The sequence below is a fragment of the Setaria italica genome, chromosome VI (assembly GCF_000263155.2).
Source record: "Setaria italica strain Yugu1 chromosome VI, Setaria_italica_v2.0, whole genome shotgun sequence".
Lineage (NCBI taxonomy): Eukaryota > Viridiplantae > Streptophyta > Magnoliopsida > Poales > Poaceae > Setaria > Setaria italica.
In genome coordinates, this window is record NC_028455.1 from 32979085 (window position 1) to 33004499 (window position 25415).

General features: G+C 44.5%; 2 protein-coding genes and 1 pseudogene across 2 annotated transcripts; 2 read left to right on the plus strand and 1 right to left on the minus strand.

Annotated features, from left to right (window-relative positions):
- Nucleotides 1–218: 218 nt before the first annotated feature.
- LOC101783571 lies at nucleotides 219–1952 on the plus strand (annotated as a pseudogene).
- Nucleotides 1953–8000: 6048 nt separating this feature from the next.
- On the plus strand, nucleotides 8001–11021 carry LOC101784375 (RNA pseudouridine synthase 3, mitochondrial). The gene is made up of 8 exons (XM_004974799.3): nucleotides 8001–8324; nucleotides 8702–8773; nucleotides 8862–9020; nucleotides 9335–9463; nucleotides 9562–9678; nucleotides 9802–9903; nucleotides 10038–10196; nucleotides 10404–11021. The coding sequence occupies exons 1-8, from the start codon at nucleotides 8001–8003 to the stop codon at nucleotides 10776–10778; spliced, it is 1437 nt and encodes a 478-aa protein (XP_004974856.3). The 3' UTR covers nucleotides 10779–11021.
- Nucleotides 11022–13010: 1989 nt separating this feature from the next.
- On the minus strand, nucleotides 13011–16183 carry LOC101784779. The gene is made up of 7 exons (XM_022827792.1): nucleotides 16067–16183; nucleotides 15878–15944; nucleotides 15489–15560; nucleotides 14401–14434; nucleotides 13915–14154; nucleotides 13206–13880; nucleotides 13011–13083 (listed from the first exon to the last, which is right to left on the minus strand). Exons 1-7 carry the CDS (start codon nucleotides 16181–16183, stop codon nucleotides 13011–13013), a joined length of 1278 nt encoding a protein of 425 aa, XP_022683527.1.
- Nucleotides 16184–25415: the final 9232 nt, after the last annotated feature.

Here is a 25415-nt window from a genome sequence, read left to right on the forward strand (position 1 = left end):
TACCTTCGAAGAGCAAGACGGCGGCGGCAGCAGGAACGACGCGGGCGGTTGCAGTGGCGGCGGGTGCGGCTGCGACCAAAGTTCCTCGTGGAAGCGGTTCGGCTCTAGCACCCAACCTCGTCAGCCTCAGCAACAGTGCGACAGCGGCGTTCGTCGGTCGCAGAAGTAGCTCGTCCCCAACAACCAACCCCTCGGCAAGTTCGATTCATCCTCAATCCATGGCAGACAGCTTCGATTCTCCACCAATCCATGGCAGACAAGGCTACCCAATCGGATTTGGCGTTGTTGGTTCTTCACATGGCAGATGTGGTGGCTCCATCAGTCCAAGTTCCCCTTCGTTTGGGAAACAATCCAGTTGGGATCCAGCATGGTAATTCCAAAAATATTTGCTAATTTTCTAATTCACAAGTTTACATATGTTGCTGCTTGTTGTTTTGCTGAGAGTATCTAACTAGGTATGCACTGCAACTATATTTTCCAGTTACTGATAGTGCTAATGTTTTTGGGATAGGAACTAGAAGATCTATGTGTTCACTTCAGTAGAATTAATAACTAAATTACCGAATGTGTATTTAGTAATCACTGATTTTTTTCAAGGTACTGAATGTTTCCAGTTCAATAGAATTGGTGGCTGCATGTATGTGTTCAGTGATGATCACTGAATCAATAGCTGAATATGTTCAGTCAATCAATTTAGAATTATCTTCAGTGTGCAGTCAGTCATTTTTTTGTTAAATGGATGCCATTTAAGATCAAAGTTGAATCTATGCTAACTAAAAACAAAGGAAATGCTAGCTCGTGTATCCCCTGGTAGAGAACTGTTTCAGTGAATATTAAGTTCATGTATACAATTTTGCAGGGACAACAGCACACACCCTCCTGGTGGATTTATGGGCTTATTCAACAACCAATCCCATTTATCACAGAATTCACATTTTGTTGGTGCTCCATCTCATTATGCACCTTTCAAGGCACCAAGGCCTGTCGATGTTGGTGTCAGTTTTGCCTCAATGGATGCACTGCAGCCTAACAACAGTGGAAATTCATCTCAAGAAGTACAAGTTTTATCTGAACAGGAGGCTATTGAAGTTGATAGTGATACTGAGAATGTCAGGACAGAGAAGCGGATCTTGTGGACACCAGAAGAAGACGAGAAACTGATGAGTGCTTGGTTGAAAAATTCAACAGACTCATCCGTTGGAGCTGATAGGAACAACGAGCACTATTGGGGTGATGTTGTTAAGTCATACAACATGACTATCCCGTCACAGAGGAAAAGAAATTCAAAGCAAGCCAAGGATTGATGTCACAAGATTAATCGGTGGATTGATCTATATGAATGTGCATATTTGAAGGCTCGCAGATTATTCACAAGTGGCTACTCCGACTCAAAGCTAGGTCCCTTTGTGTTAAAGAATATTTGGAAAATATGCTGAGATGTGGCAAAGTGGAAAACATATAATGAAGACCTCAAGAATGCTCGTAAAAGAAAGTCATATCGCATTGAAGGACAAAAGGATGAAAATGATGATATTGAAGAAATGCTAGAGGGACCTATTGGACAAAAGGCAGCTAAAAAGGCTGCTCTTGCTGCAAAAATGAAGTCTAAAGGATCAAACCTGGATAATGATGGAAAATCAAAGGAATCGGCCATTGATGTGGAGAAGCTCGATAAATTTAGTAAAATTCAGGAAGATTTAAATGCAAACCGCATGAAGGTACTGGAACTACAACAGAAGTTATCATCTGAAAAGCTTGAAACCACTAGACTGGCTCATCTTACTGCTCAAGAGACCAAAGAGGCAAAAAGGCTCGAGAAGGAATCAAAGATGATGCAAGCTTACAACTCTCTCATCTCTCAAGATACAAGTTCAATGTCTGATGAAGAAAAAGCTGAACGTGTTGCTGCCATGAAGTGTCTTAGGAAGTCTTTATTTCCTGAAATGAGCTAGTCAGGTATGCACACATTATGTAGTTTTATTTTTTTTTCAGTTATAGAATAGCTGATAACTGATTATATAATGATTTCAAGTACAGGATAATTAATTTTGGGCGCTGGAAGCCATGGTGAGTTGTCTTCTGCTGGACAACAGAAAAATATTTGCTAGTTCTTTTAGTAAACAGCCCAGCTGATGATGGCCTGTTGCCTTCGTTTACACAGGCATTAGATGAAACCTACTTGTGTGAACATGTCTACTTGTCGAATGTTTGAATATGTCTACTTGTGTGAACCTGTGTGAATGCGTGGTAAACACCTCATCTGTCAGAAGCATGCGTTTCAAGATTTTTCAGTTACTTGTATGTTAAATAGTCCACTGTTTGCATGTCTTCCCTTGTGAAACTGTCCACCGACTGCATGTCTCCTTTGAAACCGCGTACAGACTACATATCTCCCGTATGAAATTCCATCCAGTCATAGGCTGCAGACTATAAATAGGTGGCTTGCTTCCATTCATTCAGCATAGAAACTTTGTTTTTCTAGTACTATGGAACCACATCCACCTGCCGATGATGAAGATGATCTACCAGAAGCCGATGACTTTGATCCTACAGAGGTGTTCACCGTGGAAGATTTCCTAGCAGAAGATGAAATTGTAGAAGAATTTGTGATGCAGATTGGAGATGGATTAAAGGCAGACATCGAAGGAGGAACATCGTCTGTGACTCGGCGCCGATGACAAAGTGGACCAAGGAGGTACATACCAAGGAGTCGAGAACAAGGTCATGATGATCTTGTTGCTAATTATTTTTCTGCAAATCCTATCTACACCGATGAGATGTTTCGTAGAAGGTTTCGAATGAATAAACCATTATTCCTGCGCATCGTTGAAACTCTTAGTAATTAGGATCCTTATTTTACTAGAAGAGTTGATGCAACTGGTAGAGAGGGACATTCACCCCTTCAGAAGTGTACTGCAGCAATCCGGATGCTAGCATATGGCTCGCCGGCCGACCAACTTGACGACGTCCTAAAAATTGCTGCAAGCACTTCTTTGGAGATTCTTGGAAAATTTGCTGTAGGTGTGATTGAATGTTTTGGTCAAGAGTACCTGCGCCCTCCTACAAGTGACGAACTAGAAAAAATTTTGCAAGAAAATGAGGCTCGTGGTTTTCCAAGAATGTTGGGAAGCATCGATTGTATGCATTGGGCATGGAAGAATTGTCCTAAAGGTTGGGCAGGCATGTTCACACGTGGTGACAAAGGTGTTCCTACTATGATTCTTGAAGCAGTGGCATCTCATAATCTTCGTATCTGGCATGCTTTCTTTGGTACCGCTGGGTCTCAGAATGACATCAATGTCCTAAACAAGTCACCATTGTTCATCAATGTTCTAAAAGGGGAAGCTCCAAGGGTACAATACACCGCAAATGGAAAACAGTATGATATGGGCTACTATCTCGCTGATAAAATATATCCAGAATGGGCGGTCTTCTTGAAAACAATAACAGCCCCCCAGACCCGTGAAGACAAATTATTTGCATTGATGCAAGAAGGAGCAAGGAAGGATGTCGAATGCGCATTTGGCGTATTGCAATCCCGCTTTGATATTGTTCGTCGACCAGCAAGGTTATGGAAGCGGGAGGATGTTATCAACATAATGCAAGCTCGTGTTATCCTTCATAATATGATAGTGGAGGATGAGAAGGAATTGGCTAGAGTTTCCTTGGATTTGAATGAGAATGCAAGTACGATGATTGTGCTCCCGCCTGAAGTGCATACAAGTGATAACCCCAATCCATGCTTCGCGGAGGTGCTTAGAAGGAATTCCGCTATCCAAGTACGGCCAACGCATAGACAACTCAGGGACGATCTTGTTGAACACATATGGCATCGCTATGGAAACAAAAAAAATTAGATATGAATATTTCAGTCGTATTTGATTTATGGGGATGAAGATCTATGTTATATTTGATTGAAATATATAGTATAATATAATATATGTTTTACTTTGAAGAATTTATTTTCTATCCATTAGCAACGCAATAGTATATAGAAATACTATTCATGATTGATCATGGTTGCATGCAAATATTTAATGATTTGTTGACAGCCAAAACAGATAGCAGCTGTCTGTGGGTTGTACGAGCTGTCTATTTAGCCGTCTATGTTGTAAATTCCAAGAACTTAGAGACAGCAGCTGTCTCACTGTTGTACATGCCCTAACAGGCGCATCAGGGCGTCTCTAACAATCTAGCTCTAAGCTAGTAGAACTATTTTTTTATTCATTGAATAGTGCAAAAGATAAGAGACTAGCTAAGAGTGAAGAGATAAGCTCGCTCATTTCCCAATGCACCTTCCCCTCACTACACAACATTCAATACTAGCTGCTGCACACTCTCTCTCCTTTAAATTAGAGCTAGTGCTAGCTCATACCATTGGAGCAGCTCTCACATGACGATAGTCTTGGAGTTCGTGTTTAGCTAGTCGATGGAACTAGTGTCAAGCTCACATTTCTCTCTCCACCAGATCACATGCAAGTATGACATAATGGGCAATTCGACCCCTGTTGCCTGTTGGACTTGCTCTAATTTAGGTGAGGGGAAGCTTCATTCCTATGACATTCATCAGACACAGTTGCTATGTTCTCATCTTTGTGTGCAATAAAATTGTGCACTAAGACTGACCTACTAACAAACAGTAAAAGTTCTTTAATGATTTAAAATTGGGACAAAGATTTGATTACAGATATTCACCCACATTTAAGCTCATCAAATAGCAAAAAAGTGACACATAAATCTTTGTGCTATGTACCACAAAATTGACTGGTATTATATCAATAATTAGAAGGTGGAAACTAGTATAACAAAAGTCAGGTGAAACCAGAATGCATGCTTCCCTGAATTCTGAAGGTAACTAAAACCATCTACCTTGTTAACACCAAAAATGATTTGAATAAAGGTAAAATACAAGCAGGAAATTTTAGTTCATACGTTGGGACAATAAACGCTGCATTTTCCTCTAGCAAAACATTGGACACAGTTGATGATATAACTGATGCCAATATAATCATAGCAGTAGTAAATGGTGGTGAGTTCTCTGCTCGAAGTGGCCTCGGTACTGTTTCGATAGCAAAAGGGCATCCAGCAAGTGCTGCTTTAAAACCTAAAGGAGAACATAGTAACACAAGTCAGGGGAGGATATATGACAGGAAACTCAGTAATATATGACGACGCAAAAAAAATAGTTGCATTCTGCATTACAGCAAAGGTTAATATCCTGAAAAAATATTTTATGTTTCCTCTTCCTAAATTAGGATTTGTCAGATAAATTGGCCAACATCACAAGCTAAAAGTGAAAAATGAAAACGCATCCATTCAATTTTCAATTTTCTTTTTCGGAAATCTACGGCTAGGTTGCCTGAACTTTATTGATTTGGGTAAACAGATTTACAGGCATCTACTACCTTATATTAAAAAGTTGCTGGCCTGGGCGGCCTCTCAGGGGCCTTGCTTCTGTGCAAGGTCACTGACGCGCGGGCCCAGCACCTCAAGTAAAAAAAAAGAGCCTCAGAAGAGCTCCGTGCCTCTGGCGCGTTCCCGGCCGCGTGGCTGTGGCTCTGCTGACCGCCCGGCGCCCGACCACGCCGAGGTGCTCAGTCCGGCGTGTGGCCTGCGCACACCTCATCGAGCTCTCCCGGGCGTGATGATGGAAGAGGTATTGCCGAGGTCGCCTCCCCTTAGCTGACTGCTGCCGGAACTGCCATGCGGCGCTCGCCCGCCGCTTGGCCGTCGCGCCGCCCCCGCCAATCTCCACGTGTAGCTCCAGTCCGCGCCGCTCCAGTCCTGCACTCGCCCTCGCGCCTGCCCCCGGATGGATCTCGCTCACATACCGCTGCCTCGGAATTCTAAAAGTTCATAAACCGTACAATTTCTGAGGAGGTGAACGCGAAAGCCATGCTAAAACGAGAAGTAAAAAAACAACAGTAACGATCTAAGCCACTCTCTAGAGACTAGTAGTATGCTGCTTAACTGCCAATCTGAAATCTACCATGTTAGGATATATTGTCCCCACTCTCATATCTGGGTTGTCCCTGTACCAATCAAGTACCGGCTCCGAAGGGTCATTGTCATCAATATTAATGCCAGCATCATACATGTCTTGTTCAACATTAAGAGGAATGACGGGAATAGCAGCTTCTTCTACCGTTGCTTGTGCTGCTACCTCATCTGCGGCTTTGAAGCCCATTACCTCAAACACCATATCCTCATCAGCCAGAACATAAGGTTCACCATCTTGATCAGTATCAGGCAGTATTGTCAAAGTACTCCAATCAACAAATTATGGCTGTGCTGGAGAGCTATAAGTTTCACCTGCACCATCATGTGTTACACTAAAAGTTCCTACCGACCCAGTCTAACTGTGCACATTCTGGTACCCTTCCTTATCAATGACTTGTACCCAACATTTGCTAATCCTTCATTCCATCTATGCTTAATCATGGACTCAAAGTGCTCATTTATTCTAATCTTCCACTTAGTTTCACTGTCAACATCCACAGACCATGCTGAAAGAGTTTGACTAGAACCCCAATATATCTTGCTAGCCATATCAACCTCAAATTTATCCGGATGCTATCCACTTCATCTATCAACCCACAACACATGTTGCTGTTCGTCCATGTCTACAATACCATACTCTGCATTTGCCTTATATTTTTCAACCTTAACCACTATTCTAAACGTATTGCCAGGATCAATCCTGACATAATCATGAACATAAAAAAATTTTGCAGTTAGAAACATCCAACTCCTCTAAGGCAAGTACCTACTACACTCAGTGAAGAGGGGGATGGTTGACTTACCAAGGAGGAGGGTAATCATCAAGCTCCATTGTTCAGCCCCTGCACAAGGGAATGCGTAAAATCCCAGCGGTCACTCATATGCGGCTCGGGCAAAGAACTCCGTCACCTGCCGCCGCCGTCGTTTGCAACTAGGGTTCCATTCTGGTTGAGGAGAAAGGGAGGAAGAAGAGGATGAGGAAGACGTCGGACCTGGCTCGGGGGTAACGGATAACGGGAGGGCACGATGGTCATTTTTCATGCCTGATCCACGCTGGAGGGAGGAGATGTCGTGCCACGTAGGATAAAGTGGCAAATGTGTTGGCTCAAATGTTACACGGTGGTAAAAGTGTAGGAGCCATTCTAAAGGTGGCAAATGAAGGTGTGACCTATGTAAAAACAAATAATTAAATAACCCATGGTAGGAGGGTCTCTAGCGACGGGAAGTCCAGGATGTCGCCGGTGAAGGGGTGGAGGAGGCGGATGGTAGTGTCGGGGTCCCTCTGCAGCAGGAGGTTGTCGTCGATGGAGTCGAGGACGCAGTGGTCCTTGAAGAGCGGGAGCCGGACGCGGACGAAGGCCCCGTTGAAAGGTTGAAGAAGTGGACGTGCCTGTGGAGCTTGCCGTGGCCCGGGTAGAGGCCGTGGCCCTCGGGGAACAGCATCCACCACCACGGGTGGAAGCGCGGGTCGGCGACGCCGCGGCCGTGTGGGCAGGCGATGCTGGAGCGCCAGTGGCAGCACACGGCGTGGAACTCGCGCAGGTCGCCGGTGAGCACCCACCACGCGACCAGGCTGGTCAAATCCTCATGCAGAGATGTCCGTGGCGACGCGTCCCGAGAGATGGCGGCCTCGGTGACGACCCTCCGCCGCCGACGCGGGCGCATGCTGCTGCACGCCATTGAGGAAGTGATTTTACCCTAGTAAAAAAATAAAAAAGAGATGTGCTCAAGTTTAGTAATTTTTTTGCTTTTTTAGAGGAATTTTTTTTGCTTGTATATATGCTGTATAAAACTTGTCCACAATTCCAATTCCAAAAAAAAGAACATTTAGCGAGGCGTCTTATACCATGGGCCGTATAGTCTGGTCAGGCTGGCCCATTTATTTAGATGGGCTAGATTTGGGCTTTAATAGGCCTAGGCTTCGGTCGGCCCGTTTTGGCATTGTTTTGCTATCACAGCCAGCGCAATAGAATGGCCCAAACAAACAGACGATTAGAGGGATGCTGTGCAGCGGCGGCCGGGGGCCGGGGCCGTGGCGGTGGCCGGCGGCGCTGCGGCGGCTGTCGCGGCTGGCGCCGCCGACGCCCGCGCCCGCCGACCCTGTCGTGGTCCGGGTGGACAGCAGCAACGTCGCGCGCCTGGGAGCGCCCAAGCCCGGGCCGAGGCCGCGGCAGCTGCTCTCGCTGCCGCCGTTCCCCGCGGGGGCGGACCCTCTCCCGGGGAGGAAGGTGGTGCCGCGGCGTGTGACGGCGGTCAGCTGGGTGAAGCACTATTTCGCCGACGTGCCGCAGGAGGCTGTGCAGGCGCACTTCAACAGGAGAATGGTAACTTTTTGTACCGGCATCCCTACCCCCATTGCCGCTTGTTTCAAAGGTGGCATTTTTGGGTCTGTTAGTGTTAATTAAGAAAACAGCTAGAAGATTCCGGGTTCTGATATTATCATACGCGAATTGCTTGTTTCAGTTTTTTTTTGAATAAAGGGCTTGTTTCAGCTATGGACTCTAGTGCTCACTGCTCAGAGCTGTTACTGTAATGCAGTATTGCTTGCAATGGAACTTCTTTGAGGTGTGCTTGCAAGATTGATAGGATCGTTAGATCATTTGAACATACATAATTTTCCCGATTTAATTTTATTGTAGTTTGAACTGCTTGTGGTCCCATTTTGTTTGGGTATCTGAAAAAGAAAACCTTTGCTATTTAGGTTTTTTCAGAGTGTTCTGAGCATGAATTTTCAGCTGAAAGCATTCGAACTCAGAAGCATCATCTGAAAAAGGTATGCAATTAAGGAATTGCTTTCTACTTTCTGTATGATGTTGTTGTACTTTGTGAATAAAGTAAATATGCTCATCAGTTTGTTGCAGATTAAACACAATGATGTTATGGAGCCTGGAATGAGAATTCACCTTCCTGTTTCAGTGGCTGAGGGTGAGATAAAAAAGCGTTATGAGACTATTCCGACTGCCACATTGCACCCCAATAAAGATGAGATCGAGTACCTGAGGAGGCTTGTCATCCACAGGGTAATTTTTATTGCCATAATTTATCTATAGTCAGTAGCCTACATAATTCCTGCATTAATTAAAAAAAACTTTTTTTCTGCGGATAGTTGGCTTCTGTACTTCAGTATTGTCCAACTCGGACATATAACATTATGAAATGAATAGATCAATCTGTCTCTACATATTTGTTAATTCCAAAATACTATTTGTATTGTTAAGCCTATCATATGATAAAGGTGTCATTTTGTCATCATTTCAGTGTTTCGAATTTCACTGCTTCCATTCTACAGTACATTTCAGGTTCAACATGTTAAGCTAAAACTTTGGATGTTCAGGACTCTTCTATACTGGTGCTTAACAAGCCCCCCAAAGTGCCCATGAAAGGCCATTTGCCAGTACATAATAGCATGGATGTGCTAGCAGCAGCAGCACTGTCATACGGAAACAAGGAGGGTCCGAAATTGGTGAGATCATTGTGTTGTTTGATGTTTCTCTCCGAAATTTGGTCAGAGTGTATCTTAGACTATCTGAGGTTATTTGTTCCTATGGCTTGTGGGTACAGGTTCATCGACTAGACAGAGAAAGTAGCGGTTTGATTTTGATGGGTAGAACAAAAGAAAGCTTTACTCAACTGCACTGGCTTTTCACAAGCGTAAATTTAGCTAGAACAACTTCACAGGTAATCATCAATTCGTTGATTAGCCTTTGACTTAGCATACTATGTTCTATCTAATCTTCATGATTAAAATCTATTTTTAAGCTGCATACTAATACCTTGTATTACTGGCCAATATATATACAGACATGGAATAAGGCATGTGAAGCATACGTGCAGAAGTACTGGGCGCTAGTAATTGGGACTCCTAAAGAAAGGGAAGGAGTTATATCTGCTCCTATTTCAAAGGTATTCTCTGATTCATTTGTTATGTATAAACTGTGCAAGTATATATGTAACATAAAATGATAAATGATCCCCTGTAGGTTAACTTCTTAGGTTCCAATCTTTTTAACTTAATAAAATTGGATTTCCTTATTCAGGTCCTTCTAGATGACGGTAAAGCTGAGAGGGTCATTCTGGCACATCCTTCTGGCATAGATGGTGCACAAGAGGCCATAACAGAGTATCGGGTGATGGGACCAACCATTAACGGGTGCTCATGGATTGAGCTACGCCCATTGACAGGGCGGAAGCACCAGGTTCCATCTTAATACTCGGATTTTGTTGTCACTTACATATCTGCATGTGAAGGTGTTCCACAATTTAGCACATCCTATCAAGTTTTTACTTGTTCTTAGATTGCCATGTTATTTCACAAATATGTCAAATATCTGCATTTGTCTTGCTTATGAAATGGCCATTCTCAAATTTGAGCATCAATGTCTTCTGTTTGCTCTGCGTTGCAGCTTCGAGTGCATTGTGCTGAAGCTCTGGGCACTCCCATCGTTGGAGATTACAAATACGGGTGGTTTGTGCACCAAAGGTGGAAGCAGAATCCTCAGCCTGACTTTGAACCGTTCACTGGAGAACCATACAAGATAAGGCGGCCAGAAGGATTGGAGGTTCAGAAGGGCAGTGTTCTATCTAAAGTCCCTTTGCTACACCTGCATTGCAGGGAGATGGTCCTCCCCAACATAGCAAAGTTCCTGAGCAGCATCGGAGAATGGCATGACGGTGGCGCCGCATGGGCCAAGGAGAAGCCCAACCTCCTAAGATTCATCGCACCAATGCCTCCGCACATGAAAATTAGTTGGAATGTCATGTCGTCATATCTGGTGTGATCTCTGCCAGTTTTTTTTTTCCAGGAAACAACCTGGTGTGATCAACTGATCATGTACCTTTTGCTTTGTTTGTAACCCCTCTTGTCAATCCCAATTCCCAAGCCATGTCGTATGAGATTGTAGTTGCTTAGATTGTTTTAGACTCTGCGATTGCAGTCACCATGTCAGAATCAATGCACAAAACTATTGATGTGAATATGTATCCATATTTTTGAGAGAGTGCATCTCAGTCTTGGAATTTGATTGCAAGCACATTTTAATAACTGTACAATGTTGCTTTCAACACTAGACTACTGTTACTGCACTATTACCAAACTGATCAGCATCAGTAGTTCCAAAAAACTTGGTTTCTCCTGTGCTGCTTCCTGAGGAAGACACCGAGCAGCTTGTAGCGTCCACCGCCGCTTCCCGCCGGTGGCCTCCAGCAGTCCCTCGGAGCTCACCTGGAAGCCTCGAGGAGAATGAGTTGGTCCTTCACTTTAGCCTGCTGATGGGTTGACCTGGTGATGGACGGCTCCGTTCCATGCATCAAACCAAACAGCGAGTCTAGGCTCGGACGGAGGATCGGATGATTCCGCATGGCGCCATGACGTGAACGGAACACACTGTAAGATCCCATATCATAACGGTAAAGGTGCAGATGGCAGAGGACGAAAAAACCAGGCACAACCACCAATCCACCATGTTACAGGAGCCATTTACGCCTAGCATGACACAAGTAGGAAAGCAGGCGTCAAGTCAGTGGCTATACCAACTGAACCAATCTGATCAAATATAATAGTAGAAAACAGGGACATGATGAAGTATTAAGATACAAAATCTATAAGATCCTAAATATGCAAAAGAGAAAAAAAATGTGTGGTCTTGATGTGAAATCTGCATAATCATTTGGCTTGCTTTGGTGGACAAACGAGCATCTCCATTGAGCAAACTAACACTGTCCTTGGACAACTTCTGGAAACAACATGTCAGCAGTGTGTATTTATCTTTGCTAACACTATCCTAACAAAAATACCGCTGCTTTCTCTTTGCTAATTAAGTTCAGTGCCAACAGACAAAATTTTTTGCATAGCAACAAGTCATATGGTGATTGTAATATAGACAAGGTTGCAATCATAAATGACAACCATACTACATTTCAACTAGCTCTGAGAAAATAGCCAATCACCACTAGTAGCTATTCAATCGTCAAATCCCTAAGTGGGCCATTCAAACTCTTAATTCTCATATGGCCCACTGCCTTTGGAATAGCTTTGATGGACACCAAACTTATCATTTAGGCCTGGCTTTCCCTGTGCCTCAAGAAGGAATATGGTGGCTTCGGTATACCTGACCTCAGAGATTTGAACCTAAGTTTTACTGGGATCTTGGGTAAGAAGGTACCTAGAGAAGGAACCTCAGCTGTGGAAGGAGTTGATAGACTACAAGTACAATACATTAACATGTCTCAGTGCCGGAATCTGAATAGGGGTGCTCTGGGATGCCCAAGTTGCAAAAATGGGATACAGATAACATGTAGGAGATGACAAGAATTTTTTTTTTTGGAGGGCTAGGAGATTACAAGATTAAGTGTTGGGAAAACAACTGGTTGCGTTCTTCCAACTTAGCTGTTCTGTTTTGGGAGGTAATTCTATTGTGAATGAAAAATCAGCAACCACAGCAGACTTATGGGATGGTCACCAACAGAAATGCACTTTCATGAGGCGCTTTAGTGACAGACTTCTTAGACTGTGAGGACGTGGTCCACCTGGCCTCTACCACCCTTCACAGGGGATGAAGACTGTGTGGTGTGGAAGTACCATTCTTCTGGTGTTTACTCCTCACAATCACTCTATCAAATCATAAACTTTAGGAGTGAAACGTGTGTTCACCTGTGAGAACATGTAAACGCTTAAACCTGCTTTTTGGTCCTTCTGCAACGCAACTGGACCAAGGCCAGGCCCTGGAACTCTAAAAAAATCACCACCAGTAGCAAATACAAACATTTGTAACAACTTATAAAGATTTGCAGACCCAAATCGAGCAACGCGTGCATACAGATGGCATTACATCATGGATACCATATATCTAATTAAAAAGGAAAGCAACAGATATCCTGTTGATTTGGGACCGTGGACGGTGTCAATTTAATACTAGAAAAACACCCCAGAAATTAATCAATCAGCTGTAGCCACCCTTTGGTGAATAACCGGTAAACCGCATAGAACAGAATCATTGCATCAGAGGCAAGACTTACCCAATTCGCCACTTTCCCTTCACCCGCCACCAATTCATCTCCCCCTGAAACTTTATCTGTCCCTTGTTCCTACAGGCAGAGAGGAGGAAAAACAATAAGCTTACCTAGCAACACAAAATGTTGCAGGGAAAGGATCGATCATTGTCAGGGAGAACAATGATGGAATCGAAAACAAAAAACAGGTCACTGACCATTGTTGACGATAGCAACATGTGTAGATATGGAAAATGATGCTACAAGGACTTGGTATAGCACATCCTACGATAGATCCATCTGATGCTGGTGACAATGTGCCGCTGCTGACGTGGTATTGAGCAAGATAGCGCTTCTCTCTATGGTGAAAGACAATTGTGTCACCCACAATTGTAGGAAACGCATTAGACCCGACACACAGATTCCTCTCACCAATGAAGAGGGCATCGCCATCGATGCATGTCATCAGGACATTCCTTCCAAGCATAAGATCAGCTAGTCTGTAGGCTGAAATTTTCTTGGTTATGCCAAAGCTTCTGGCGATCACCAGAATCTCTGATGAGCGTTCTACCAAATGGTACCGGGTGGGTCCATCGGATTTGCTTACTGGACATTTGGCAATCGACCTTGGTGGTGGCACCCTGGGTTCCATCCCTTCCAGTTGGGGTGGGTCAATCTCTAGGATCTCTGGTCCAGTGAACCCTCCGCAATCACGCACCACATATAGCTTGCCTTGGAATGGCGATGGACTAAAAGTTTGTTGCAAGGACCAGCTTGAAACCCTCCATTGCTGCTCCCTGGAGGTAGCAAAGGCTACCTTCATAGCAGGTGACCCCACAATCATGATCGGGACGACTTCATCGAGACTCACGTTGATAGAGGCAGCAGCTATACTTACGTCTGATATAGCACCATTTGTTTCCCCACATGGTCGGGCTCACATACCTCAGGAGGGTCTCCAGAGGCGGGAAGTCCAAGATGTCACCGGTGAAGGGATTGAGCAGGCGGATTGCCGTGTCGTGGTCCCGGTGAAGCAGGAGAATACCGTCGATGGAGTCTAGGACACAGTGATCCCTGAATAGCGGGAGATGGATCCGGACGAAGTCGCCGGTTGAGAGATTGAAGAAGCGGACGAACCCGTGCAGCTTGCTGTGGTCCGGGTAGAGACTAGGCGTGTGATACAAATATCAGCCCGAGGAGGTTGATACATTTATTCGACAGTTCATAAATCGTACAACTACCGAGGAAGTGGGCGTGAAAACCACGTCATAACGAGAAGTAAATAAAGAACAGTAATGATCCAAGCTACGACCTAGAGGCACTCCAGACAACAGTTGGAACTAGACGGCAGCAGAAACATCCTTGCAGGGCCCAACGCCACAGGCCACATTGAGTGCGGAAACGACCACCTACTCAAAGTCCTCAGCAATAAAATCCGGGTTTTCCTCTGTAGCAACAAAACAAGAGTGAATGCAAACATACTCAATAAGTCCAACTACACCCCTGGAGGGGGATAACAAGAATATGCACAAGTCATAACAAGGAGTGGGCTAAGGTTTATTTGCAATAAAGCTATATTCTTAACACATGCAGGGGTTCATTTTCCAAAAAGTTTTCATAAAGCATTTATTAAGTAACTGAGTAATTAAGTGGGGTTGATCCTACACAAAGGATCCACAATTTTATGCTACCGGACTCCCCGTCCGTGGTAGCTCACGGCACAACTGCTGGAAACTTCCAAAATACAACACACGCCATGAAAACATCCATCGCCCAAAAGCTAGTTATATGCCCAAACCGTAACTCGTCCAATACCGTGTCCACGGCTATCCGAATAGGTTTTAACTCTGCAGAGGTATACACTTTATCCACAAGTAAGGTAACGCAACACGATCACCTTAATGTCAGCACGGATCCTATCAAAGCCATTACCCACCTTAGCTAATACCTAATAAATCATCATGGAAGCAACCATGGGGCTAAGGACCTACCAACGAGGTCTTAACCGGGACCTAAGCCTACACATGCTTACTCCTGCTCCATGATCTCCCATTGCTCACCTAGCGCATCGATGATTATTAGAATCGCTAGTGGAATTTTTATGCTAAGCCTTTGCCTCATATAAAAGTTGAGTGGTTGCACGATAAAATTGGGTTAGGCAAGATGACACATCAACTCGATCCTTAACCATGAAATACCCATCCGTCTCATCTAAGCATTTTCTTTCTTTTACTTCCCGAACCTGTTTATCTCTTTTAAAACACTCACACCTTTATTCTTTAATAAAACACATTATAGTCATGATTGAATATGTAATGAAATGAGTAACCAGGTCGTAAGCATTCTAGCAGTAATTATCATCCAAACAGAGCATATCATATTTAGAGATAATTCTAGGTCATCAAGGAAAGTAAAACAATATGCAATTTATAAAACAGGCCAATAGGTTATGTTTCAAAAAGCTAGGATAAATATGCATCAAAGGGTGAGATTGGACTTGCCATCCTCAAAGTCTTCAGGGAGTTCCTGCTCTTGGTACGGGTCCTCGGGCTCCTCCTCAGTCAATCCATGATCTATGACACCCCAAGCGAGCACAGAATAATTAAAAGAAAATAACATTTTACCCGTTGAGCTTGGAGAGAGAGTGAATCAAAAATGGAGGAAGGAGGGGTATTTGCAGGGGATTGGTTGATGGCTCCGCGGAAATATATTGGAGAATGATATGTTCGAATTTGGGGTTCATTGGGGAAAATTTGGCACATAAAATGTCGGCGAGAAGGTGCTTAGGGGATGGTTTTAGAGGGTTCGGGGACCTTTTTGTAAAGACTTTGAGAGAGGGAGGGCTCCTGGCGCATAGGGGAGGGAGAGGGGAACCCATTCCTACCCTCACCTTGGGTGAAGGAGGCGCGGAGGGGCATGTTCATGACGGCGGGGACCTGGGCGGCGGCGACGGTGCTCTGGCGATGAGGGAGAGGGAGGTGGGAGTGGTGAACTCAGGGAGGGAGTGGGGCGGCCTTTATAGGCGAGCTAGGGGCCCCACTGTCGCGGGTGGCGTGACGGGAAGGTGGCGTGCGCACACAGGCGGCGCGGCGAGCAGCATGCGGCGTGGGGCGAGGCTGGCGTGGCGGGGAGGTTGCGTGCACGTGGGAGTGGTGCGGGGCGTGGCGCAAGCACGAGCGGCGCGGCGCAGGGGCATGGGGGCGAGCGGGGTGCACACTGTGGGGGTGGCGTGTGCGTGCGCGCCGCGCACGCGGGCGTGGGGGGTAGGCACGACGCGGGTGTGGCGTGGTGAGCGGGGGCACGGTGCTGGGGAGCCTGGCGCGGGGTGCTGGAGGGAGGCACGTGGGGAGGGGGGCCAGGTGCGGCGTGCGGAGGTGCCAGGTGCGGCAGGAGAAAGAAAGGGAGGAAAGAAAAGGAGAAGAGGAGAAAAAGAGAAGAGGAAAAGGAGGAAGGGAAAGAAAGAAAGAGAAAAGAGGAAAGGGAGAGGAAAAAGGGAAGAAAAAGCGAGGGGGTGACAACGGCGATTGCGGGAACGTCGTGAGCACGAGTGCGGCGGTTTTCCAACTGGCACGCGGCATGACTTGCGGAGAGAAAAAGAGAATGCTGGACGGCTGTCGGCTTGATGCTAGAATGGCGAATTCGTCGGGAAGTTTGGAATCTGGAAGCTCAAACCGAAAAAAATTTTGAAATGGTTTTTAGCGAGTGATTTCGAATGGTGAATTTTCGAGACGTTGCACACGTGGTGGGACCTAGGATATCTCGGGGTGCGTGAACAAGTCTATCTCTTCAACTCACGCTAGCGTTGAGATTTCCGTTGTTCCTCTCCCTTCCACGACATGGCTACCTCGTTGGAGGAGGCCTCGTAGTGCCTCGCTGTTCCTGTGTGCAAGCACGGTACACCTTTGAGCATGAATTAGTCTTAAAATAATACCATCCAGGCACCAAGTGACTCATTGTAGACAAAAACAAATTCCATGCTTCGCGATTGGAAAATCCATTTGTGCGTATATCCATATGGTAACGTCGAACCAATTCTAGTACACGGTGCTTTAGCTTTTTATTGAATCGTGAAGTAGATTCGTGGGGGCATGCTACAAGCTTTCGAAGCTTAGCACAAACCCATAAGTATAGATCATACAAATTCAGGCACAGACTTCAGAGTAGACGTATCCCTGCTGCTACAGTTGTGATTTTGCTCCTTTTCGTAGCGGATGATCCCTGCAAGGATAGATCAATCGACACGTACTGTTTCGTTTTCATCAGCACACAGCGGGCGCCAAAACCATTCTACCATGAATAAGAAGAGAACTGGAGGGGTGGCAAGCTGAATGGGAGTTGTTATATATGCCACATTTCTCAGTTCTCGAAAGACGTACAATCTGTAACAGTAACACCAACAGGAACGGCAGCCATGCATGCTCGGTCGCGTCTTGGTACCGAGCTCTCCAAGCAAAGATGAGCAAACCTGCAACCGTCATAAGTATCAGTAGTAGAATTATTTCTATTGCACTCATCGGAGTTGCAATGATGAGCAAATGAATACGATTACCAGGCTTCGCCGCCATTGAGCAAAACACAACCACATTACCCTGCCTTTTCGCACACTAGGATTGTGATGAATCACCGGCGGCGGCGAGGCTCGAGCAGCAACGTTGTGGACAGATTTTGGCGTCTATTTTTGCAACCACCAGAAGATTTCGGGCCTGTTTTGATACACAATGCTAAAATTTAGCACTACACTTTTAGCATACTTTTAATACTTGTGCATCCAAACATGTGTGCTAAAAGTGCTGTAATAAACTTTAGCACAACCCTTTTCATCAGTACACCCAAGGGGTGCTAAAGGGATCAACTTGTGCTAAAAGTGGTCCCCAACTCCTCCTTTTACCCGGTTGCCCTTGCTATCTCTCTCGTCCCTGCCGCTTGCCCTCGCTCTCTCTCTCCTTCCTCTCGCAGCGTCTCCCTCCCGCAGCTTCCCTTCCGCCGCCGCCATCTCCTCCCGCCGCGCAATACTCCAGCCGCCATCCCCGTCCCGCCTGTCCTCTCCTCCAATCCTCCCTTCTCTTTGGTCCTCCGCGTAGAGCTGGCCATCCCCTACCTTCCGCTGGCACCTTCACCTCTCGCCCGCCCTCCTCTCCTACCGCCATTCCCGCTGGAAGCTCCTTCCCCTACCGGCACCTTCCCCTCCCGGTCATCTAGCCTTACCGCCGCCCGCAAATCCTCCTATCCCCATCCGCAGGTCCTCATCTCGGCGCCCGCACATCCACCTCTCCCCGCCCGCAGATCTCGTTCCTTTTATCCCCACGCCGCCCCCTACATCCACGAGTTGCTCACCGCCAGTAGTTCGCCGTCGTGCCCCCAAACTACCCCCGGTTGCTCATGGACAGCCGCGGCGATGATGGATTCAAGGACTTGTTCCCCTAGGCCGATCCACAATTCCCCCCCGACAGCTTTGATTTCTTCTCTCAGTCCGAATCTTCCCTTCCTCCCCGTCAAGGCATTGAGGCCCTAGACCTAAACTCCCAGGCTGAGGAGTTCCCCGACCTCAGTAGCTACTCCGAATTCCTTCGGGGAGATGGAGTTCCTTGGGGCCGCGCAAGCCGTACCTTTGGCTTACGCGTGCCTCGCAATGGAGGTTCAAGTGGTGGCGGTACCAGAGGAGGTGGTAGCAGCAGAGGATTTGGAGGAGCCGACGGCAGCAGAGGAGCCGGTGGCAGCAGAGTGGCCGGCGGCAGCAAAGTGGCCGGTAGCAGCAAAGGTGCTGGCAGCATAGGGGGTGGAGGGCGTGCAACAAGGTCCTTGTTTCCAGGATCCTTCCCCGATGGTGGTTCCGGCAGCGGAGTTTGTGGCGGAGGACGTGCCGGTGGACGAGCATTTTGTCCAGGACCAACAAGTGAAGTAGAGGCTTCTCAGCGAGACGATGTGATTGATGTCGACGCACACAACGGCGTCGAGGGTGCAGAAGGTGTGAAACTTATATTCCCCGGCTCCAAGGTATTATGTTCGCGCCTTCCTTTTTTGCACAATTCATAACCATGTGTGATTATGTCTTCAAAAACCATGTGTGATCTTGTTCTGGTGTATCATGTTTGGTCATGTTGTGAGTAATTCCTTGAACTAGTATGCATGCAGTAATCAATTATTTTGATGTGTGCTATCAGTTCAACATTGTGTGATCATATCTTGTCATAAGCACTGTTGTCTTTGAAACATTCGATTGTGGTACTTCCTGATTTCATCAATATGTATATGCTATCTTAGAAACATTTTTTTGTTGATATGCACTAGATAAAATGTGACAAAGCACAATGGTCAGAAAGAAATACTGGGATATTCTATGATTTGTGGGTAGAGCAAATTAGAGCAGGAAACTATCATAAAGGCTCAATGTCTGGAAGAGGATACAAGATACTTGCTGAAAAATATTACATGGCCACTGGTTTGAAGCATGATTCATCACAGTTGAGGAACATGAGTCATCAACTAAAAAAGAAGTATTCTTTCTGGAGAAGCCTACAAAAGGAAACTGGGCTGGGCAGAAATCCTGATGGAACAGTTTTTGCCCCGGATTGGTGGTAGGAACAGAACACAAAGGTGAGAGGCATATGATTCATTTCCATCAACATAACAACCACTTGCAGGGTTTCCTTATATAACTTGGAAACATTTTTTATTTGCAGGGCAGACCAGATTTGAGGAAGTTACAGAACGATGCTCCTGAGTACCTTGATCAACTTGAAGAAATGTTCCATGATGTTGTAGTTGATGGCAGCACATCATTTATTCCTAGAAATGAAGAGGAAGAGGAACAATATGGTCAAGATGTTGAAGATGGAGAAGACTTTGATGCTGACCATGACCAAGATGGGTCTTTCTATGATAGCCCATTGAGCTCTAATACAAGGAAGAGGTCCAATGGTAGCACAAGGTCCACTGCTACTAGTCCATGAAAAAAATCAAGAAGCCCAATGGTGAATTTGGTGACCAATTACTTTACTAGGATGACTCAGAAGGATGACATGACTCATAACATATTCAAGAATGTTGGGGACATAATTGTTAAATTTACCGAAGAGAAAAGATAGAAGATGAACAATAATGTAGTGGCAGACGCAGTTAAGAAGTGCCAGAAGTTAGCTCTAGAATGTGGTGCAAATCATAACAGTGCAGAAATGTTTGCATGTTATGATATCTACAAGGACCAAGTTGCTTATGAATTCTTCTTCTACCTACCATGTCCTGAAGTTAGGATGGCATTCTTGAAGAGATGGTGCCAGAACAAGAATCTAGTCTAGGATGTTAGTAGGTTTAATAATATTGTTATTGGTGTCTGTTTGTTAGTCTAGAATGCTACCATGTGCCAGTTTGAACCTTTCATGTGCCTGTTTGAACCTTATATGTGGTTGTTGAACCTTTCATGTGGCTGGTTGATCCTTTTATGTGGCTGTTTGAACCTTTTATGTGGCTGTTACTTATTTTTGTATTATATGGCTGTTTCTATGATGCTGCATCCAATCAAAGTAACTGATTTTTTTATGCTCACTTAGGGTGATAATGATGGTGAAGATGGAGATTCCGATGATGAATTTTTAATTGAGGCATGCAACTTTATGCAGTTGGAACTAATTCGTTGAAAGAGGAATCGGGAGATTATGGAGTCGGCACTCATGCTCGGTAGGTATTGTGATACTTACTGGAACAAAGCACCATACAGGATAGCCACTGTACCGGGCATAGAATGGGTACAAGAGACACTATCAAATGCAACCTCATGCTACAACATGTTTAGGATGTCTTGCACGTTATTTCATCAGCTTCATGACTTGTTGGTTGAGTCGTATGGTTTGAGGGCAACTAGAAAAATATCAACGATGGAGGCATTAGGAATGTTCCTATGGATAAATGGTTCGCCCCAGTCACTTAGACAAGTTGAGGATCGGTTTGTAAGGTCATTGGAAATAATAAGCCACACATTTGATAGTGTTTTGTCCAGTGTTCTGAAGCTAGTAGTAGACATTGTTAGGCCAAAGGAACCTCAATTTAAGACCGTGCACTAGAGATTGAAAAACCCTCGATATGCTCCATACTTCAACAATTGTATAGGAGCTACAGATGGGACTCATGTACCAGTTGTGGTCCCAAATGATAAGGTGGTTCATCATACGGGTAGACATGGATATCCTACACAAAATGTGCTGGCTATTTGTGACTTCGACATGAGGTTCACATTTGTTGTCAGTGGATGGCTTGTATCAGTACACGATATGCGAGTGTTCAATGATGCCATAAAAAAATATGGTGACAAGTATCCACACCCTTCTCCAGGTAAATTACTTTGGCTACAAAATTATGTAAGCATGTACCAATATGTTGTCAACTTCATTTACCTCACAATATTCTCTTCATTTGTAGCAAGTTTTATCTAGTAGACTCAGGGTATCCTAACCATCTGGGGTACCTTGCACCATACAAGGGTACAAAGTACCATCTTCCTGAGTTCCGTAGTGACCCACTTCCAAAAGGTATGAAAGAGACATTTAATTACGCGTATTCGTCCCTTAGAAATGTTATTGAGAGTTCGTTTGGAGTTTTGAAGATGAAATGGAGGATTTTATTGAGTATTCCAAGTTTTCCAATGCAAAAGCAAAGCAAAATAATAGTAGCATGTATGGCTCTTCACAATTTCATTAGAGAGAACGATATTGCTGATAGAGCCTTTCATATGTGCGATCGTGATGAAAATTTTGTTCCTATGGCTGAAGCATCAAGCTCTGAAGGACATGCAGGAAATACCCAAGCATCGGACGAAGATAAAAATATGAATGATTTTCGTGATGAAATAGCTAATGCTTTGTACAATAGACAAGTTGATTTTATATATGGTTGAGTTGTAATGCCATTGACAATGGACTGTAATGTATTTCTCATTCACTTGTTTCGAATAGAGCTGGCCAAACGAGAGAGAAAAAAAAGGCTGGCAAAACACCAAAAACATGTGCTGCGCGCCAGCAACCAGCGCCGTTCTTGGCGCCAAACACCAGCAAAATGGAGGGGCACTGCAGGGGTAGTTAAGAGGAATAAATGGGGTAAAGTTGATATTTTTCCTCTAAGGTGTTAAAGATTAGCACCCCATCCAAACAGCCCTGTGCTAAAGTTTAGTACTTACTATTTGAGGGTGCTAAAGTTTAGCACTGTGCTAAATTTTAGCACTGTGTATCCAAACAGGACATTTATTGTCCAACATTCGGAGCCAGGAAAAAGCAATGAAAGGAGCCAGCAACGTAATAGTGGTCGTATTTCTGTTCAAGATTCCACCATAACTGCAAATTAGAAAAAAAACTGAAAGATTACTTAAACAAATTAAATAATTAAACCAGCAGAGTTAACTTTACAATGTTATTTACTTAGTTATTGGTTCAAAACTCGTACAATGTCTTTCAATGGAACTAAAAACAATTTTGTGTGGTAATACCATATAAAACTAAGGAACTTATTATTAAACATTTTTTTTTGAAAGACAACTTATTGCACAATTCAAGCTGCATACATACGTCCACACTGTTGTGATATGCTTGGACTAAGATACGGCCAGTTCATAAGGCAAGATAATGGCATTTTCTTTTCAACAATGCAAAGCATTAAAAAACATAGTAGTATTTAGTTGTCTAGTGCTAAATTTTTGAAAAAAAAAACATAAACACGGGATGGGTACCATGTTTGAATTTGATCGAGCTAGTAGTTGGTATGTAAAACCTGAAGGGAAAAAAAAGAAACTCGAACTTACTCTTTAATGCTCATGTCTTCCGGAACTTCCCAATTATAACGTTTGTGCTGCTGGTAGGACGCACCGGATGCAAAAGGCTCGCGGGCCTGTGTTGGCAGCAGCAGGAGAGCTTGGGAATGTGTTCGAGCACCTTGCAGCAGCCTGCGGGAGGATCCACCAGGAGTCAGAACTCAGAATGTGTTCTTTGATGTTTTCTATGGATGTTTTGGTGTTCCCGTTGGAGCCTAAAAGTGGCAGCAAGCTGATCAGGATCAGACTAGCCAGTCAGACCGGTTCCTCCAGGCGGTCTGATCGGTCTGGGTCTCTGTAGCCGGTTTGGCACGGCCAACTGGTCTGACCGATGGGCTTGACCGGCCAGACTGGTCTGACCAAAGTACTTAAAATGTAAATTGGACTTCACCATTGCATAGATCTCATCGAGGCGATCGAAATGCATATGTGGAACGTCCAATTTGGAGTCCGGATGAGAGAGATATGTCTCTAGCAAGGTTCAGCCTTGTGCTGACTGGTCTGACCGGTTGGGATTGGTGGTCGGACCGGTCAGTCCAGCCTAATCCGAGTTAGAAGTTATATTTGACACAAAATTTGTATAACCTTCTACTCCTATTGAGGCAAGACCTCCCCACCCTATAAATATAAAGGGCCACGGCCGATTGAGGGCATCCCAATCGAACCAATCTATAATTTACTTTTATCTCCTAAAACCTAATCCTTTTCCAACCTCCATGCTGTTCATCTACTATTCTCCACAACCATAGATGGCGTTCTAGGCTAGCTGGTCGAAGCACGCCGGCGACGTCCACGCCTTGACGGGATCCCTCCCGGGTGAGAGTTTTGACGGCCTTTGCTAGTTTGCTCGTAAACTAGTCGTTCTTCGCCACATAAGTGCGTTGGTTACCCTTTTGCTGGTTTGCTCGTAAACCTAGCCGTCCTCCATTACGTAAGTATGGTAATTATTCCCTCGAATGATCGACTCGGGCCAAACCTCAGGAACCGGTCTGACCGGGTTACTGGACCGGTCTGACAGACCTGTGAGCATCTTGGCTATTCGGTCTGTTCGCGACCCGCGCGATCTAGCGCATCTGTGTGTTGGCTAGAAAAAAGCGCCAACACATATTGGCGACTCCGCTGGGGAGGAAAGATCTGGTTGCTCAAACCGTTCTATCAAACCCTAGCCAAATTTCTAATTGATCTACTATTTTGATTCGCCGCTGTAGTTGCATCTGGTCTTTTTGGACCGACTGCATCTATACTTGTGACTTTGCGTCAGATTGCTCAAGTCGATTGCATTGTGTTTTGCTTGCTGCTACATTTTGAAGATTAAAAGAGAAGCAAAGTATTAGTCATTGGTTGCTTAGATTATCAACAGTATCTAGATTTATTTACCACAAGATCAGAAGCATCAAGACCTATTATGGCGGGCTATTCTTATGTTCCACAACGATATCACTACATCGAGCCAAGGTATAAGTTGCAAATACTTCATATGTTTGTAATAATTATTTTGCAAGTACCATGAAAGATGTTGCTAGATATGATACTAGTAGGCATATTGCATTGACTAGTCATTATTCAGATGGTTCCACTTCTACAAATTATAATTCTGAATATTATATGCAAAAGCCATTGTTAAATAATATGCATGCTTTAAATTTTAATGCTACTAGAAATATGCAACATTACTCCCACACATCGGCTATACAACAAGTTCAAGAGCCGGTGGACATTTATCATAGTCAAACTAACATATTGAGTTCGGTCAATTTGTATGAGACATCATATGCGGGTAGTTTCAATAATATTCAGCGAAGTGTTTCATCTGTTTATTCATCGGCTGGAAACTCACAATAAGTGATTATACCACAAAAAATGCCGGTGAATGAGAAGATTGGCCATGCTAATTCTAACTATCCAGCCAGTTATTCTCAAATATCATGTGCTATCAATCTCTATAACATTTAGCAAGGTAGAGATGAATCGGTTTCTAATTATATAAGACAGTTATTGGAAACTAAGAACCGTTGCTTTAATTTGTCAATTTTTGATAAGGGTCTTGCTGATATTGCTTTTAAGGGCTTAAAACCATCCATTAAGGATAGAATGGGTATTCATAATTTTATTTCGGATGCGTCACTACATATAGAGGCTTTAATACAGGAGAAATGAATGATAAAAGAGAAGAAGAATTATTCAGATTTGAGCAACAGTTCAGTTATTACAACAACCGAACCAAATAATGCATATCTAAATCCGTTACACCAAAAGTGTCAAGTTTAGCTACACAAGAGCGTGTTAAACATAATAAAATAGCCATACTTATTTTTCCTAAAGCCGAAGGTGTCGTGCATTTCTCTAGTGATTACCGCGTTATTAAATGACATGTTCTGGCTGAGAAAAGTTTAGAACATCAAGCTATCGAGGACCATAACAATGGAGGCAGTAAAGAAACAATGGCATCTCAATGCTCGGTGCCAGCAATCTTGGAAGCACCAATCTAACCGATTCCATGGTCCGGTCTGACCGGTCCATGCAGAACATGGCTGTGGGCTGCCATCAATAGGAGAAGCATGATATCATCCACATCAAGGTTTCTCGCCCCTCCAACATACTTGATAAGGTGCTCAAAATGCAAATTGGACTTCAC

Excerpts from the sequence above, each read along its gene's own strand:
- LOC101784375 (XM_004974799.3), top strand. The coding sequence starts at position 8,001 with ATGCTGTGCAGCGGCGGCCGGGGGCCGGGGCCGTGGCGGTGGCCGGCG. Across the intron at positions 8,325-8,701 it reads CGCACTTCAACAGGAGAATG|GTTTTTTCAGAGTGTTCTGA; the intron begins GTAACTTTTTGT and ends TTTGCTATTTAG. Across the intron at positions 8,774-8,861 it reads AGAAGCATCATCTGAAAAAG|ATTAAACACAATGATGTTAT; the intron begins GTATGCAATTAA and ends AGTTTGTTGCAG.
- LOC101784779 (XM_022827792.1), bottom strand. The coding sequence starts at position 16,183 with ATGCCCCTGCGCCGCGCCGCTCGTGCTTGCGCCACGCCCCGCACCACT. Across the intron at positions 15,945-16,066 it reads TGCTGCTCGCCGCGCCGCCT|AGCACCGTCGCCGCCGCCCA; the intron begins GTGTGCGCACGC and ends CCTCATCGCCAG. Across the intron at positions 13,084-13,205 it reads TGTTGCTATCGTCAACAATG|GAACAAGGGACAGATAAAGT; the intron begins GTCAGTGACCTG and ends CTCTGCCTGTAG.